The following is a 17,421-nucleotide window of genomic DNA, read 5'->3' as shown; positions in this document are numbered from 1 at the left end:
AGGAGAGACTGAAGGAACTGGGGATGTTTAGTCTAAGGAAGAGGAGGCTGAGGGGAGACCTTATTGCTCTCTTCCAATACCTGAAAGTATATTATAGTGAGAGCGGGGCTGGTCTCTTCTCACTGGTGACAGGTGGCAGGACGAGGGGAAATGGCTTCAAGTTGTGCCAGTAAGTTTAGGTTGGATGTCAGGAAAAACTTCTTTGCAGAAAGGGTTGAGAAGCACTAGAATAGGCTGCCCAGGGAGGTGGTTGAGTCACCATCCCTGGAAATGTTTAAAAACCATTTGGATGTGGTGCTCAGGGACATGATTTAGCAGAGGGTTGTTAGGGTAGTATGGTTAGGTTGTGGTTGGACTTGATGATCTTTAAGGTCTTTTCCAACCTGAGCTATTCTATGATTCTATGTAGTATTTTGAGTAAAAACTAGATGATCTTTAAGATCCCTTCCAACCCAAGCCATTCTACGAAATATGTAATTTGTGGCGTTTAATTGCTCAGATGTGTTGCATTGCCTACTACAAAATGAAAGAAGAGGAACAGTTCACATTTTGTATAATTGGCTAATGGATTTTGATTTTAAGCTTTCTCTCTTATGTTTTTAAGAATTCAGCTGGATGATAAAATACTTTAGTGGGAACATCTGCTGGTTCTGTAAAAGCTGAACATCCAGTGAGCATAAATGTAAAGTTCATGAGCAGGTAAGAAGAAACCTTTCTTGCCAGCTCAAGCTCCTAATCGCTGAGTTAGCTGGAGGAAACAGTTGTGAAGCTGTGCTTCCTGTTCCCAAGAGTGTTCAGCACTTTACAGTAGAGCCACTGGATGAAAGTTAGAAACAGTCCAAGATAAGTGAGCAGAATACCTTCCCTGTGGAGCACTTGAGACTCTAAATTGGTAATTCTTACTTTTTGTTTGAATTGATTTTCTTCTTCCTTCCCCCTCCATGGCTCACGGTTCTGCACAGTGATACATTTTCACAGAATGATGCCTTTTTTGTAATATTTCTTAAGGAGTTTTACAATACTCCATGAGCTTAAAAGCAGTGTGACCTTTTTTGTTCTTTCTTGTAGTCAATGGAGGCATTTCAGTCACGGTTAGAAGAAGCTGAAAAAGTTGCAACCAAGAAGGAAAATGATTATAGAGGTGGTAGATGGAAAAAACATGACTACTCAGAAAATGAGAAGAAGGAACATCGTATGAAAGGTGAGACACGACATGAAGATGGTAGAAACATGTCTGGGGGACATACAAGAGAGAAGCATGGCAAAGTATGGACACAAGAAGACAGAGGTTATAATAGAGATGGAACAAGAGCAGACCAAGAACGTGGACACAGCAGTAGAGACTCAGAATTGAGAGGCTATAGCTCCAAAGTAGAAAAACACTTGGATGAAAAACGAAGTAAAGAAAAGAGTGTGTCTCTAAGTGACATAAAACACAAATTTCTGAAACCCTCTGAAGATGACCTGTCATCTTACAGTGCATCTGGGGACTACAAGTCACAGGGATCTTCTTCAAAATCGCCTCTTCATAGCTCTTTAAGCAGCCGTTTCCAAAAACCTAGTGAGGATACTCCATTGTGGAACAGAACACACACACAAGAAAACAGTGAAAGATCAGTGTCTGATCAGAAGTCATTGGATGCTGCAGCAAAAAGTCACGGTGAAAGAACTCAAAGTTTTGAAAAAGAGAACTCACGAGAGGAGTACCCAACCAGGATCCCTGAGAAGCAGCAAACGTCGTCTGACAGCGTAACATCATGTTCCAGGTATTTTACAAACACCTCTTCTTGTCTTTGGTTTGTCTGTATTGTTCATGGCAAAGTATAGCTAAAATGTTGTATTTATTATAGTAGTATTCAAGCTGTCCATGTCAGATCTTTAATTATGTGGACACTTGTCCACTTGTCTCCCAGGTAGGCACAGCCAAAATGGACCTGTGTGGAATTAATGAGCACCTCTGTTTCCTCTGTTTCCTTGGCATATTTAAGAATTGCCAGTTACAGATTATTTTGCTGCTTCTTTATAATGTTAGCTCACGCTACAGTAAAATTGTCCTATTAACATGTCCCCTCTACCAAGCAAAACCATGTTTCATGTTTTGATTAATTTAGTAAAGACAAACTTTAAATGTCAGAAATGTGAACTGAAAACTGAAGTAATTATTAAAACAAGGGATAGGTTTGCCTCCTGTAAGATTCACTCATAAGCTAAAGTAATAGCACGTGAAAACAGCAGAAGATATTGATTAGAAAGGTGTATTTTCTGTGAAAAAGGGATAAGATGAAAAGGAATGGGAAGGGAGATGCAAGGCAGCATGTGATGGAAATTTCAGTTTGACTGACTTGCTTTATTAAAAGAAAATGGGGAGTAGTAAGGAAAGGGTAGAAAAATGAGTTGCAGAAAATTGAGTTGTTTCTTTTCTTAAAGCTAGCTGTTCTCCATCATTACTAGCTTGTTTGTTCTTCCAGTGATATAATTAGTGTGGGAATTACTGTGAAGGTTTGCTTTGGATCTTCCTGGTAGCTGATAAACATGTGCAGAGTGTTTTACAATTGAAGTAGTGTTATGCAGGTACACGGGGTCTGACTGATTGGGGAAGTTGGGCAAGTGATTGTTCATGGCCTGTGTATATAAGGTGACAAGGTTTAGTCAGGAACAGCAGTTGATGAAATGTTCTCAGGTATAATTCCTTGTTTCTCAAATGCTCCTGTCAGTTATTTGCATTAAAAATTCTTATAGTGAGGTTATGAATTCACTTTTAATGCTTTAATGTTGGATTCTAGTAACAAGACAGTACCTTACAGTTCTTTATTTAACATACAACTGCTCCTACATGTAGTACTTGCAGAAACCCTGCAGTGTATTTGCAAAGGTAAATTGTACATTAAACCAATACTGTGTGACGAACCAAAGGCAAATGGCTGAGTCTACACAGTTCTTTGTGTTGCACAGATTGTGTGGTTCTTCCAAATTTTTACTTACTATATTTTCTGCTTTGAATGGAACTACTGACATGTGCATTTCCTTTCATAGCAGGGGTAAAATGGTGTTGACTTTTTTTTTTTTAAAGCATGAATGTACATTGTGGCAGGAGTAGTTTGCCATTCTGTCACATGCAGTTTGTGTGCCCGAGCACTGGCACCAGAATCACTTTCTGATTGTTATCTTAGAACAAGCAACTACTGCTTTACAATGGTATTTTTTTTTCTTTTTTTGTTAGATGATGGCAAATCACATTTTTATATGGCAAGTGCAAAAGCTGCGTCTTTTACTGTTTGGCTTTAGCACATGTAGCAAGCACAAGGCTGACTGGATCTGGGCAGAACCGCAAATTTGGGAAAACTAGATTGTGTGCAGAAGTGGTTTGCTTATTCCAGTACATTGAATTAAATCGTAATGGTAGAACAGATAACTTGATGTAATTCTTTTCTTTCCCTCTCAGAACAGAATTAAGCATGGAAGCTATTTAGCTGATACTTTATTTTGCATGTTTTCTGTTTTAGTACTCTGAAACCCAATTGTGCATCTTCTTTTATATTATAATTCTATTTCTTAACCAATTTGATTACTGAGCTGATTTATCAGTAGATAAGTGAAGATTATATAGTTTTCCAGACTTTAGTAGCCTTTGCTTATTGGTTTATTTCCAAGCTCTTTTAAACTGACTCTCAACTCCGTGTGTGTGTCTCATTGCTATGTTTGAAAAGAACATGGTGTGTCTTCCTGTTCCCCTCCGTAATAACTTGTTTATTCTGAATCTTGCAGCTTTTTGGGGTTGGGTTTTTGAGGTACTTAATTTGGGTAATGATTTATTGCTGCTGCTTTCTTTTCTTCCTAAAGTTTTAAGGCTTGCGTTACGTGTATGTTTTCAATGTTGTTCAATCACTGAAAGTAAACCTTCACTGAAATGAAGCCTTGAATTAATAGGTGTTGCTATAGTTCAATTCTTCTTCTCTCACACTGACAATGTACCTTTTAGATTTTATCACTTCTAAAACATGGGGAGAGCTTCTTCAGTCTATAGATCAAAGTGTTTTGGACATTTATGACACAGGTTAATTAAAAGTGCTGATTAGATGTCCAGGGGGTCGCTCCAGAGGAAAAGTCCATCCAGCGAGTGTTTGCAGGACGTCACACTTAATTATGTGACTGCTTCAGAGTTTGATCTGAGACCAAAAAAGTAAAGAACAGCAAAACAATGCCACTAATCTCAAAAAATTTTAAGAGATTGATTCACAGAGTCACAGAACTGTAGAGGTTGGAAGGGACCTCTGGAGATGATCGAGTTCAACCCCCCTGCAAAGCAGGCCCCCTGCAGCAGGCAGTTACTAACGCTGCTCAAAAACGCTGCCTGAAGTGATAAACCATCTCTTGCTTCCTTTGCTCAAGTGCTCTGCCTTGTTTTGAAAGTGGAGGTTTAGGGGGAATTGAGAACTTCGTCTATGAAGTTTCTGTTTCTGGTGAAGTTAGCGTGAATATTTTTGTGGCCTTTTGAGTTTTGTTGACTTTTTGTGTTTTGGATTGGACATCTTCGAGGCAAAGATAAAAGTAAGGGGTAATTTTGCAGGGGTAAAAATTGTGTTTCAAAATCCTGCCATCCTCCCACTCTTCAATTCCAATAGGATTTAATTGTATTGATTTGTGAGTGAATTCAGTCTTCCTTTTAATAGCAGGGACCGATATCATAGCTGGATTTTTATATCACTTTTATTAGCTCTTTTGTATTCAGAGTTTGTTGTTTGAAGGCTGTTTTATGGTTAGAGAAAAAAAAGTGAAACTCGTTTGATGGCTTTTTACAGTTACTCTTTGTGGTGTTCTTTATTATCCCAAGAAGCTAGCACCAGTAGCTTCCCTAGGAGCATTTCATATTTTACAAATTAGACAAATTTAGACATAAGGAAAAACTTTTTCTCTCAGAGGTCAGGCACTGGGATGGGCTGCCCAGGGAGGTGGTGGAGTCGCCATCCCTGGCAGCATTCAAGCCCAGCGTTGTTACAAATAGAGATGTGAGCAGATAAATACGAGCATAGAAGTAGTCTTCAAGAGATGGAAGGCCACAGGAGAACTGGGAAATAGGTGCGTGACCAAAGACAGAAAGGATGGCTACAAAGTGGGTTTAAGTTACTCTTTTTACTGCTGTTTTCTTTGCTTTTTGCTTATACCTAGTGCTGGCTCTTGACTGATTTTTATGCTGGGAAAGTGTTCATTGGATAGTGCTTTTCATTTTAATGAACTCAGATCTAAAAGAAAACATACCTCATGAAATTTCTTTCAGCTTTTTGGTTTTAGAGGCAATAATAGTGGTAGTGTTCTTTATAAAAGAGAGTCATTATAACAGTGACAACTTCTGACTGCAGGAATGTTTCCATAGAATGTTGTTATTATTTTTGACAGTAAGAGTGCATATGCCAATGCAGTAGGTATATAATAATTCTACAGGTGAATACAGTATTGTTTTTGTGTAGGTCTAATGCTGATGTTATTTTCCAGGCATCCATCAGAGGATGAGCCACCTCGGGTCCTTAGTGAAGATGAGATGAACAAACTGGGAGCCAGGATTGTGAAAGCTGAGCTCATGGGAAACATGGTAATGTTTTTGAAAAATTGTGACAGTTTACTGCAATTTTGCACACAGTGCTTTAGTTTTAAGGAGCCACATGAACAATGGAAGTATATTTTCTGAGCAAATGAAGTTCTCTGAAATCTGATCATGTAAGATTTGATGATACTACTTTTAAGTACAACTTAAATAGAATATTTCATTTAAATAGAATATTTCTCTAACAGAAATACACAGATAAAAAAAAATGTGCCTCTGAATTAACGTAGCTGTGTTACAGGATTGTGAGGAATTAGTATCGGTGACTCAGATGTTTTATAGGCAGCCCTTTAGGAGTGTTGTTCAAATGGAAGTTTGGACACAAGCGTGGCTTACTTCTCTTAGCCTGACAGCAACAGAATAAAGAATATTTTGAATAAGCATACAAGAGGTGTGTGGGAAGAGAGTGATTCTTTAATTATAATACCTTTTATGTTGTTGTTTTTTTTTGCAAAATCATGTAGCAGAGATGACATTGCAATTTTGCTGTCACTTTAAATATGAATTTTTTTCTGCATACTCACTCTGAATTAGTTTTTAAATAACAATAACAAGCCCTAATTTTCAGGTGTTTTTATTACAATATGTATTTCTGTACTGCAAGTACATCTTGTCTGAACAAATATTTGTATTTTATTTCCAGTAAAGAGTTGTGTGAATTATATTGACACTTTCTTTAGTCTGTTTGTGTCTTTGGAGTTTTAAAAAATGTAATAAAATGTAAATAAATGAAATGAATAGTTACTTCTGACAGGTTTCTGTAAGTTCAGAATGGTTAAACTAATTCAGTGCTACCACTTTGTTTGAAGGAATTGGCTTCAAAACTTCAAGCTGAACTTGATAGTGCGCGCAAATTAAAGGAGACTCAGAAGCAGATCCCAGGGAAGTCTCGCAGAGAGGTAAAGAGAAAATATTATTATTATTATTTTTTTTTAATGCTAATGTGATACAATGCAAGTAGCAGATAGAGAGAGCATGAAATACACACAGGAAAATGAGAAAGTGTGGCATGCAAGAAAGGTCTGTACCTTCATTTGTAGACTTTGTCCTCATAATGGAGAGAAGATTTTTAGGGAAAACTGTGATGTTTTGGTCCAGTTTGACCTCAGTTCCACAGTGAAAAATCATGCATATTTTGTCAGCAGAATTTGAGTATTTTTTCAGGAAGAGTTCATCTCAGAGCTTTTACATCTACTAATAGTTTGCTTGTCACTGGAAGAAGGTCTGAAATAGAAGTTAATGTGTGGTCTTTACGTCATGACAGTCAAAGTAATAAATCTCAGGCCTTGAATTTACAGCTCTCTGTAGGTGAACTTGGAAATTCTTAAGACTAACAATTTTGAGCACCCTTAAATATTAATCATAGTCTGGTTTTTATCTTAATTTTTAATTTAAGGATTTTTAAAGCTAACAATATGTGGTCATTGCAGAAATACAAAATGTTAATATTAAATGAATTTCCTGAAGGGAAAAATCATTAAAAAAAAAAAAAAGAAAAGTGAAAACATATTTAGCAATTGATGTCATAGATTTTGCTTTTACCAAGCGATAAACTGCTCTGCAATTTGGGGATTCCTCCCCATGTTTAAAAGCACTAAGTTCACAAAATGAGAGTTTGGGAATTCAGAAATATAAACTTTTGAAAAAGAAGAGCTTTGCATCCTTCTGATTAGGCTGATTATGATCTGGTTCTAGTAAGTCTTGGATTGGCATCTGAAACATTCATGAGTAGTCTAGGAGAGGTCTTACTAAGAAGGACACATTATAAACTTTGCTAGGCTACAAACTCAAGCTTGTTTCCTGAAAACCTTGAAGCTACTGACTTAGTTGTTTCTGTTCATGAATTATTGCTATAAGATAGTTATCGTTTGGATTCAATGATCTTCCCACTGAACTATTCAGTTCTATATGATTTTTCTTATATCTTTCGTGTGACTATCTTCAGTTTTGCACTCTTGTAACATATACTTCAGTTGGATCTAGGGACTTAGAAGGCACATTCACTGTCTCGTGTTCCTTTAAACATTAGGGGAAAAAAACAGAACACTTGGCCTCCCGCCTCCCCTGTTTGCCTCTCAAAACCTTCTGGAGCACCACCGTAGTGTTGGGATTGCTATGAGCTTCTGTGGATTTAGGGATTTAGAAACAGGACTCTTTCCTCTCTTAAGCCTCTTAGATGCAAAATATTTACCCTTGTGCTTCCCATGTTGGCTTTCTCTAAAGCCCAGGATCAGCATCTTAAATAATTCCATTATGTATGTGGTTTTTGGGTCTCTTCACCTCTGTGATACTTTTGTTAGTCTGTCTATCTTGCAGAAATGATCTTTGTGAGAGTCAGGACAGCTGACAGTCCTACTGTTGTCATCTTTCCAGTTTGGAAAGATGTTTGTCAGAGTGGGAATGGTCCCTTACAGATACATCAGGGCTGGTGTCTATAATCCTGCTGATGGTTAGCTCTTGAAATGCACCTTGCTTGAAGAGGGCCAGCCTCATTACAACCTGCTGTAATGTTGCTCAGCTTCTTAGGCTTGTAAATTGGCAGACTCTTCCAGCCTCTGTGAAAATGGTGCTGTTTACATGAAGTCACTGTAGATTTAATTATTGCCCAGGGCTTGCTTTCCAGGGTGTGGGTGTCTTCTGTGACATTCTAAAGCCTTGCTGTGTTGTCTTTTATGAATATGCCATGGTAGTGTTTGTTTCTTGGTTATTGCTAACTTATATTAGATGTTTTTTAAGTGTGAGCAGTCTTACAAAGCTGATAGTTGCTCAGTCCTAAGTCCTATCCAAGTTGCCAAGGTAATCTTACCAGTTGCATAGCTCAAATTGAATTTGAAGTTTTGGGACATAAGCAGAATGTATTGGGCCTGCAAATCATTGGTGCATAAACAACTCTCAGGTTCAGAAACCATCTTGTAGCAAGAAGCTGAAAATATATTTGGTAGTATTTGAATTAGTCTTTCTGTAGCATCGACCGTTCAAGTGATGGTCTCAATCGATTTAGACATCAGTATTCAAATTGAATACCTGAAACAGTTTCCACAGGAATGGTTTCCAAAGGAATGCCTCAACAATCCTGAAGTTTGATGTATTTGCCTACTACCAATAATAAACAGAAAGAATTTTGTTTCAGGTAGGTCTGTGGTTCCTTGAAGTAACATTGCCATTGTTGTGCTGAAAGGTCCCAAAACCTGGTTTTGCTTTCCTTATTTTCATTTTTGTTAGGGAATTTGGGAGATAATTCAGAAAGCAGTGAAGGCAATTCTGAATGCATCTCCATAGCTAATCTTTTTCTTTCTTTCTTTGCGATTAATTGAACGTGGATCAATTTCCCAATTCATTTTACTGTGTGATTGAAAGTAGACTCATACTAGTGTAAAGGGTAGCATGGGTGACTGGGGTTTGTGCAGAGGACAGCATCAATTCTTTTGAAGTGAAGTGGTGCTAGTTCTTTATCGACCACTTTAAAGTGATCAAGAAATTATAATTCACTACAAGAAAGACATTGAGGCCTTGGAGCGTGTCCAGAGAAGGGCAGAGAAGCTGTTCTGGTCTGTAAGCACAGTTCTTATGGGCAGCACCGAGGGAACTAGGATTGTTTAGTCTGGAGAAGAGGAGGCATCATGTAGCAGTGATAGGATGAGAAGGAATGGCTTTAAGTTTCATCAGGGGAAGTTCATACCTAAATACGTATCCACATCCATATTAGAAGCCTAATTTGAGGATGAATTATTTTCAGTACCCTCTGAACTAGTATGCTATCATAAGTGTTTTTGCAGTTAGTGGTATCAGGAGGGCTAAGCATTGCTCTTATCAAACTTGATAGCTGAATATGCCGTAAAAATGACAAAAGTTTTCAGTGCTGTGGTAAGCAGGAAGACTCTGAGAGAACACCACTGTGTATCAGGCTGCTGTCAGTTAGCAAAGCACCTCAGAAACAAGGCCATGAAACAGAACACCAGGCTAGACAAGAAAATGATTAGTACTAAAAGGTGGATTTATTAGAGTGTGTTCTCCTCACACCTCTGAATATGTCAGTGTCTGGTATCCTTAACGGCTCTACAGATTGTTTTCTGTATTAGAACATTAAGTAAACATTATGATGCTATTTTTTCTAGTTTGAAATAGGAAATTAGATCAGAATAGCAGCCCAAGGTTAAGCACTCTAAACACTGAACACTGAAAGCCTGACTTTCAGTGAATAGGATTAACTTCCTGTGGAGGCAGGGACAGGCAACTCAGGCAGAATAAGAATAAGGAGTTAGGATATACAGGAAGAAAATTATGAAGGCAAAAGCCAAGCTTGAACTTGACCTGGCCACTGGGGTGAAAAAGAAAAATGATTGCCAAGCTGCTTTCCACCATCTATCAGAGTTCCTGGTCAACCATAGAGGTCTCAGAACTGGAGTCTTGTCAGTGTGACTCCCATCTACAAGCAGGGTCATAAGGAGGTTCTGGGGTACTGCAGCTCTATCAGCCTGACCTTGGTGCCAGGAAAGGTTATGGAACAGATCACCTTGAAGGATATCCCATGGCATGTAAGGGGACAACCAGGGACGAGGTTCAGCCAGTGTGGATTCACCAAAGTCAGGTGCTGCTTGACCAACTCCTTCTACGACCGGCTGACCCAACTAGTGGATGAGGGAAAGGCCGTTGACGTAGTCTACCTAGACATCAGCAAAGCCTTTGACACTGTCTCCCACAGTATTTTTCTGGAGAAGCTGAAAACCTGTGGATTGGACAGGGGCAGTCTTTACTGGGTAAAGAACTCGCTGGATGGCCAGTTTCATAGAGTGGTGAATGGAGTTAAATCCAGCTGGAGACCAGTCACGAGTGGTGCTCCCCAGGGGTTGGTCCTGGGACCTGTCCTCTTCAATATCTTTATTGATGGTCTGGGTGAGGGCATTGAGTGCACCCTCAGTAACTTTGCAGGTCACACCTCACACCAAGTTGACAGGAAGTGTTGATTTGCCTGGGGGTAGCAAAGTCCTACAGAGGGATCTGGACAGGCTGTACAGCTGGCCAGCAAGATTGAGTGCCAGGTCCACAACAACCCCAGGCAATGCTACAGGCTTGGGGCAGAGTGGCAAGAAGACTGTATAGAAGAAACAGAGCCGGGAGTGTTGGTTAACACTGGGCTGACCGTGGGCCAGCAATGTGTCCAGGTGGTCAAGAAGGCCAATGGCATCCTGACTTTTATCAGAAATAGTGCTGCCAACAGGAGCAGGGAAGTGACCATCAACGCTGGTGAGGTCGTACTTTGAGTACTGTGTTCAGTTTTGGGTCCCTCATTACAAGAAAGACATTGGGGCCATGTAGTGTTTCCAGAGAAGGGCAATGAAGCTGGTGAGGGGTCAAGAGTGCAAATCTTAATGGGGAGTGGCTGAGGGAACTGAGATTGTTTAGTCTGGAGGCTTGGAGACTCGGGGGAGACTTTTAATGCTCTCTACAACTACCTGAAAGGAGCTGTGGCAGGGTGGATCAGCATCTTCTCCCACATAACTAGAGCCTGGTCTAGAGGGAGTGGCTTCAAGTTGTGCCAGAGGAGGTTCATGTTGGGTATCAGGAAAAAATTGCTTTAACAAAAGAGTGGTCAGGTGCTGGAATGAGCTGCCCAAGGAAGTGGTGGAGTCACTGTCCCTTGAAGCTGTTTGACAGACATTTAGATGTTGTACTGATGGACATGATTGAGAGGGGAAATATTTGTGGTAGGTGAATGATTGGACTGGATGGTCTTAGAGGTCTTTTCCTATCCTGGTGATTCTGTGTTTCTATAGTTTTCCTGGGGTGGAGACTGCATGTGACATTAATGGCAAGGCTGTGACTACATGCACTAATTGCAAAATGCATGGCTGGCTTTGTGTGGTCAGCTCCAGTGAGAGAGATGTTGGACTGCACTAGATTTGGACTGCATGTATACAGCAACACTGTATAAACAAAGAAAGGCTTAGGTGGATTAAAAACGTAGCTTGTTTTGTCTTCACATTTCAGTACAAGGAAACCTTCAGAGTCAATGGAAATTAAAAAAAAAAAAAAAACACAAAAAAACTGAAAAACCAGGAACAAACTGTGTGAATATGCCAAAGCAGCATTTGGGCTAACCTTCATTTTAATTTTAGATGGAATTAAGTGGTGTTTATGTTCAAATTCCTGTGTTTAATTTTTTTATGGCCATTTAAACCCTACTGAAATTATAATGAAGACTGCTGTGCCAGTGTTTCTGCTTTAGGATAGATGAGGACAGTGAGTGCTTACTGAATGTAAAGACAGCAGAAAATTGTGAAGGCTTCAGTATTTAAAAAGTAACTTCTATTTTTTCACACTTGCTTTAGTATTTACTGTTCCTGCATAAGAATTAGTCAAATCTGCTCAATGAAAAATATTCTGCTTTTGTGTTGCTAAAAATTTGCTTAACTGTGTTTGTGTTTTTTTAATCAGAAAATACATTGACACAATACAAATTTAGGTAAATCTAGGATTCTCCTTTCTTTACAAGGAGAGTGGTTAGGCCCTGGAACGGGCTGCCCAGGGAGGTTGTGGATGCCCCGTCCTTGGACGTGTTCAAGGCCAGGTTGGACGGGGTCCTGGGCAACCTGATCTGAATGTGTATGTTTGGTGGCCCTGCTAGGCAGGGGGGTTGGAACTACATGATCCTTGAGGTCCCTTCCAACCCTGGTGATTCTGTGATTCTGTGATTCTGTGATTCTTTTCGTGGTGATGGATGAAGGAAGTGTGTTTGCATCTTATAAAAATCTTATATACATCTTGTACTTGGAGTTGAAAATAGCTGTGCCTTTTGAGGAAATTTCAAATGAATGAAAAGACCCCTTCTGAGCCCTAAGCCTGTTATTGGGTTCCATAGCACTTAATCAGTATGCAGGAAACAGAAAGTAATCTCTGCTGGGTGATTGCTAGAGACAGTTTTTAATAATGATGAATTGTGTTTATAATACAAAAAGAAATACAAAATTGAGTGAAAAGTAAAAGGTGGTTCTTCAAGCAAAACAGCATGGTAGAATATATACTATCAGAGAATATTTAAAAGGTGAGAGTGATGTTCTGAAAAGCAGAAAAGCAAATACTGACTTTTCTATTACGCACTTGAGATAAATTGTAAGGAAAACATGAATGACTGCAGCATAGTCAATCTTCATTTGAATAACAGTTTTCTGTGAAAATGCAGCTGCGTTCAGTCTGATATGATTCATTCAATGACTATATTTAAGTTATAAGGAATAAAACATTTGATTTATATTTCTACAATATAGAAAAAACTCAAAATCTGTTATTTATTTATTTTTTTCTGATGAAGCATGTGTGGTGCTTCTGTGAAGACTGTTGGACAAGGTATCCCTAGAGCAATTAGATCCCTAGAGTTGTGGCAGGCATTGTATTCCACTTTACCATATGTATCTGACTAACGCTGTACTGCTTTAAGGGAGACGTTTTTTTTCTAGGCAACCTGTTGCCTCCAGGCAATGATAACACTTTCCAGCCCATTACACATCTCACAGATGGAAGGAATGTTACGAGGGAAGGAAAAGATGCTTCTTAATTTAGCTCCTTTTATCTTGGAGTGAAAATCTTTATAGTATCAAGAATGTAGTATACAAGTGTGGTTTTATGAGCATAAAACTTAAGCAGTAGTTAATAAGTGAAGGAGGGGTGAAATACAGTCAGTACTTCAGATGTGATGTTTAGAAAAATGAAACAACGACGCCCCAAGCCCTTAAAATTAACATTTGAAATTGCAGGTGTGCCATCGTGTTCAATTTCATGTTTGAGAATAGAGGATATAGAAGCGATTTATTTTTCTGCAGTGAAAATATTTGCTTATCAAAGCTTACCTGTAACATTTTTTAATTTTATGGAATTGAATGGCCTTTCATTATGCCATATGCAGTGTAGAAGTTAAATTCACTTGTAGTAAATCTCTTTGACTTATCTAGATAGAGGGCCGTTTAAAAATTACTTAAAACTCTTGGAAGAATACATCTGAAACACGTGTGTGAGATGTAGGATGTTGGGGTCTAATGACCCTTGCTAAATATACAGTAAAAATCTGTGATTTCATTTGGAAATTCAGATAATGTGGGGTGCAGTAGCAAATAGATTTTGTCCAGCTGCATCTCAAATGTTCTCAGTGCATTTTAATTTCTAATTGGTGCTGTTCCATCACACGTGAATCTCCTGTGCAGGATGGCTGTGCCATTGTGTCTTCAGCAAAAGCTTTTCTTCACGCAGCGTGCTGAATAGTTATAACTAGATCAAGGAATAATAAAGTAGGCATATGTTTGCAGAAGAACTTTAACAGCATTAGAGTGACTTTTAAAAAATAATAGGTATATGCAGCTTCTGGTGAGAGTATTTCCTGAAAACTCTTGTTCATGTCAGCTGCAGAAGGTTAAACAATTCTTTATACTACAAAAACATATTAAGACAAACTTTCTTAACTTCCTAAATGTAATTTTCAGGAAATTGAATTTTGTATTTAAAAAGTACAGGAGAAATTGTATTAGTAGCTAAATGAAATAAAATATCATACTAGTTTCAGTACATTATCGCATTCTGAGTCTTATATTACATTTCTGTCTTTGATAAGATGAAACAGAAATTTGCAGCCTGAAGAATCAATATGCTGCAAGACCTTTCTTTTTATGGTCTGTGTATTTATGTTTTGTATCTGATGTTCTTGCTATAAAAACAATGTGCCTAGTCATTATTGTTTTTATTTCCTTTTTCTACATCCCATGCTGCAGTGGCAGTTATGTTGTTTATAAGACTCTTTCAAAATACAGCTAGCAATTTGAACTGCATCTTCAAACCTTTTACTGGAACTATATTTGCAAGGTTATATGGCTTGCTAACATCTGATATTGTTCTTCCTAGGCTTAATCTCTTCAGTTTTCCCTGTTAGGCTCTCATTGCAGGACGTAGTGCAAACTGCTGTTGGGTAAACGTTTCTAAGTCCTAATCTTAATTCCAGAAGCTGGTGATACAAAGCCTTCTGATTTTGATTTTAGGCTGTATGCTTGTTCATTCTATTCATGAGTTGTTATTCTGATAATCTTATCTCAAAGATGCTCTGAGTACTGAGGGCAAACAGAACAACTGTTGAATGCAGGGTTGATTGGAGGCGTTCAGTATCAAGAGGAAATGAACAAGGCGGTCAGGTTTGTTGTTCTGAGCAATGAGCAGTTTAGATAAAATTCCATTTTTCAGAATACAAGAACAAAAAATTGAATTTAAAGGGCAAACAATTTTATAAGACAAAATTGTATTTTTACATAACATGTTATTAACTGATGTCACTAACTGGATTAAAAAAGAGATAAATTAGCAGTTATGTGTCTAATCCTTTTGTAATAATGAATGCTTTCACTTATGAATTAGGACCTAGGTTGTTTTTTTTTCATCTCACGCTTTATGTATAAACATAGCAGAACCTAAGAAAGATATTCTGTTGGATACTTTGGCCCGGTGTTACAGCCTGCATTAGATTTTCTGCTTTTTCTCCTTTATTAAATGCAAGTTGCTTATTATTCTTGATCTCATTAAAACAAAACAAAACAAAAAACAATACCTTTTTTTTTAAAAATCTTTAAGCATTCATCTGGTACTTCTAGAAGTTGATCATTAATGCTGATTACTGGTTTACCAAAACACTGAATTTGTAACCTGGGCTGAAGCTTGCTCTTACTTCCTCATTCTGCTATTTCCCTTCATCTTCCTTTCTTTTGTTCTTCTCTGTAGGAACCCAAATCAAAGATGTATAATTTATACTATGGTCTGCTGTATGGACGTGTGACCATTTTAACTTCTTGTTGTGAGATGCAAACCTGGGTCTTGTTAGGAGAATGCTATATCTGTCAATTTATTAGCTATTACCTTTGAAGTGGGCGGTTCAGGTATTCACAACAAATGAGGAGTAGCCTGGGTACTTTGAAACTTACTTAATGGGCACTCAGAGCAATGAATACACTGGTGAGCTCTGCTCATAAAAATGATTACAAATAAAGTAACCATTGAGCCTGAGCAGGGCTGCCACATCCTTCTAGAAACTCAAGTGATTGTGCGTAATCACAATCTGAGGAGTCAGAAAAAGATCAGTTGAAAATGGAGAAAACGATTGAAAATAATAGGAGACAGAGGATGAAGAAACAGCTAGCTGTAGTCCGGCATGCTGAGAAACCCTTAGACCAATTAGAGATAATGGATTCAAGGCATTTCCATTGGCCATAGACTGTAAGAGAAATAAACAGGTTATACAACAAATTAGTTCAGCACCTAATTTTCTGCAAGCAAAGAGCTGGTGTGGTGGTTGTGGTTTGTCTTTATTGAAGACATTGGCAAGTTTTGTATTTCCCTTGTTACATTGCGCTGGTCCCACTCCAGTGTAGCGCTTAGTAAGGATGTGCAGACAACTTGTTTCACACAGTCTACAGCTTTTTGTTTGCTCAGTAATTAAAAAAAAAAAAAAAGTTTGTTTTTCCTGGCTTGCACAGCTCTCAATCCTGCAGTGTGCTGCCTCTTAAAATGTATTTTATTCTCCTGACTGCTAATACTGAAGCCCAGTTCCAATTAAGCGGATACTGTCTCAGATGGCGGCGCTCCCTTTGTTTAGGCACTTGAATGTCCCTGCATATATGGAGACAGAGCTTTTTCCATTTCTTCTTACTAGATTACGGAACAGACAGCATCTCAGGAGAGTTAAAAAATCTTCTATTGAACTGCATTTTATTGTTTAATTTTAAGCATTTATCTTTCTCATTGTTTCATTCACTTGGGTATTAATTACTCTGTAGCGTCTTGTATATTTTTGAGAACTGCTTTGTACTTTGCATGTTTAATTGGCCTGAACTAGAAATTCATGTTCCTTCATTAATGGCAACAAAGAATTACAGTCTAGTTCAGTAAATTCACCCAAACGTTGCTTGTTAGGGTTGTAAGTTGCATTGCCTGTGTACTGATCATCACATGGCTCAGGAATGGGGACTGAATCTCTTCTGCAGTTTCAACTTTAACATATAATAGTATATACAATATTTAATTTACTTCAACATGTTTTTTAAAAGTTTGTATTGTACTTTTAAGATGTTATTTATCTGACAATAACTATCCAGGAAAAATTAATACATTGATATAGCCATCTATTTTGTATTTATAATATAGTGTGATGTAGTTGAAGTCATTTGGAAAGCTGAGAGATTTAAAGTAAGCTTTGTAACAGCACGGAATGCCATGCCACTTTATGAAGGGATAAATATGCTTTCTAGATTCTAAAAGCAAGTTAAAACAGAAGCAAAATCCATTCTCAAAGTGTGTCTCTATATAAAGCACAAGAAGATAATTAATGCCTCTTTTCTGAAAGATGGTGCAGTCCCTGGGAATATTTGTGAAGTCTTCTGGATGGCTTCACGGAGTGTGAGAAGGAAGGAAAGTCATTACTCTTGTGCTGTGACAAACGGGTCTTAGCATATACTGTGTCATATAGTCATGGGAATGCAAAAAGTTGAAAATCAACAGAAGATATGAGAGCAGGGGGTAAAGAATGCTAGTGGTTGTTACATATGAGATTTGATGGTGCGTTCCAGAGTTAATGAGATAACTGATTATAGTTAAACAGATGAAAGTTCTCAGCATGCTCTTTCAGCTAGATAACTGCATGCCTTTAAGCTCCTCAGAAAAGACTGGCTCTGCTAAGAGTCATTACTTCACCTTACAAACTTTAATAGCACAAGGACTGCTCTGAAAGAGATGCCTCCTATTTTATGATGTTGGCCCACCATGTCAGAGGCAGAAAGATGCTGGTGGTTTGGCAGTAG

At 38.2% G+C, this 17,421-nt stretch overlaps 1 protein-coding gene across 1 annotated transcript in view; it reads left to right on the top strand.

Moving 5' to 3' along the window:
- The window catches only part of CWF19L2 (CWF19 like cell cycle control factor 2), a 62,389-nt gene that overhangs the window by 14,435 nt on the left and 30,533 nt on the right, over positions 1-17,421 (top strand). The window contains exons 8-10 of the mRNA XM_052671234.1: positions 1,069-1,766; positions 5,491-5,587; positions 6,409-6,498. Of these exons, the coding sequence (XP_052527194.1) occupies positions 1,069-1,766; positions 5,491-5,587; positions 6,409-6,498 (885 nt within the window). The remainder of the gene's footprint in view (positions 1-1,068; positions 1,767-5,490; positions 5,588-6,408; positions 6,499-17,421) is intronic.

The sequence above is a fragment of the Tympanuchus pallidicinctus genome, unplaced genomic scaffold (assembly GCF_026119805.1).
Source record: "Tympanuchus pallidicinctus isolate F22 unplaced genomic scaffold, pur_lepc_1.0 scaffold11, whole genome shotgun sequence".
Classification (NCBI taxonomy): Eukaryota; Metazoa; Chordata; class Aves; order Galliformes; family Phasianidae; genus Tympanuchus; species Tympanuchus pallidicinctus.
The sequence above is the reverse complement of the archived record's forward strand: the minus strand, read 5'-3'. Positions and strand labels throughout refer to the sequence as shown.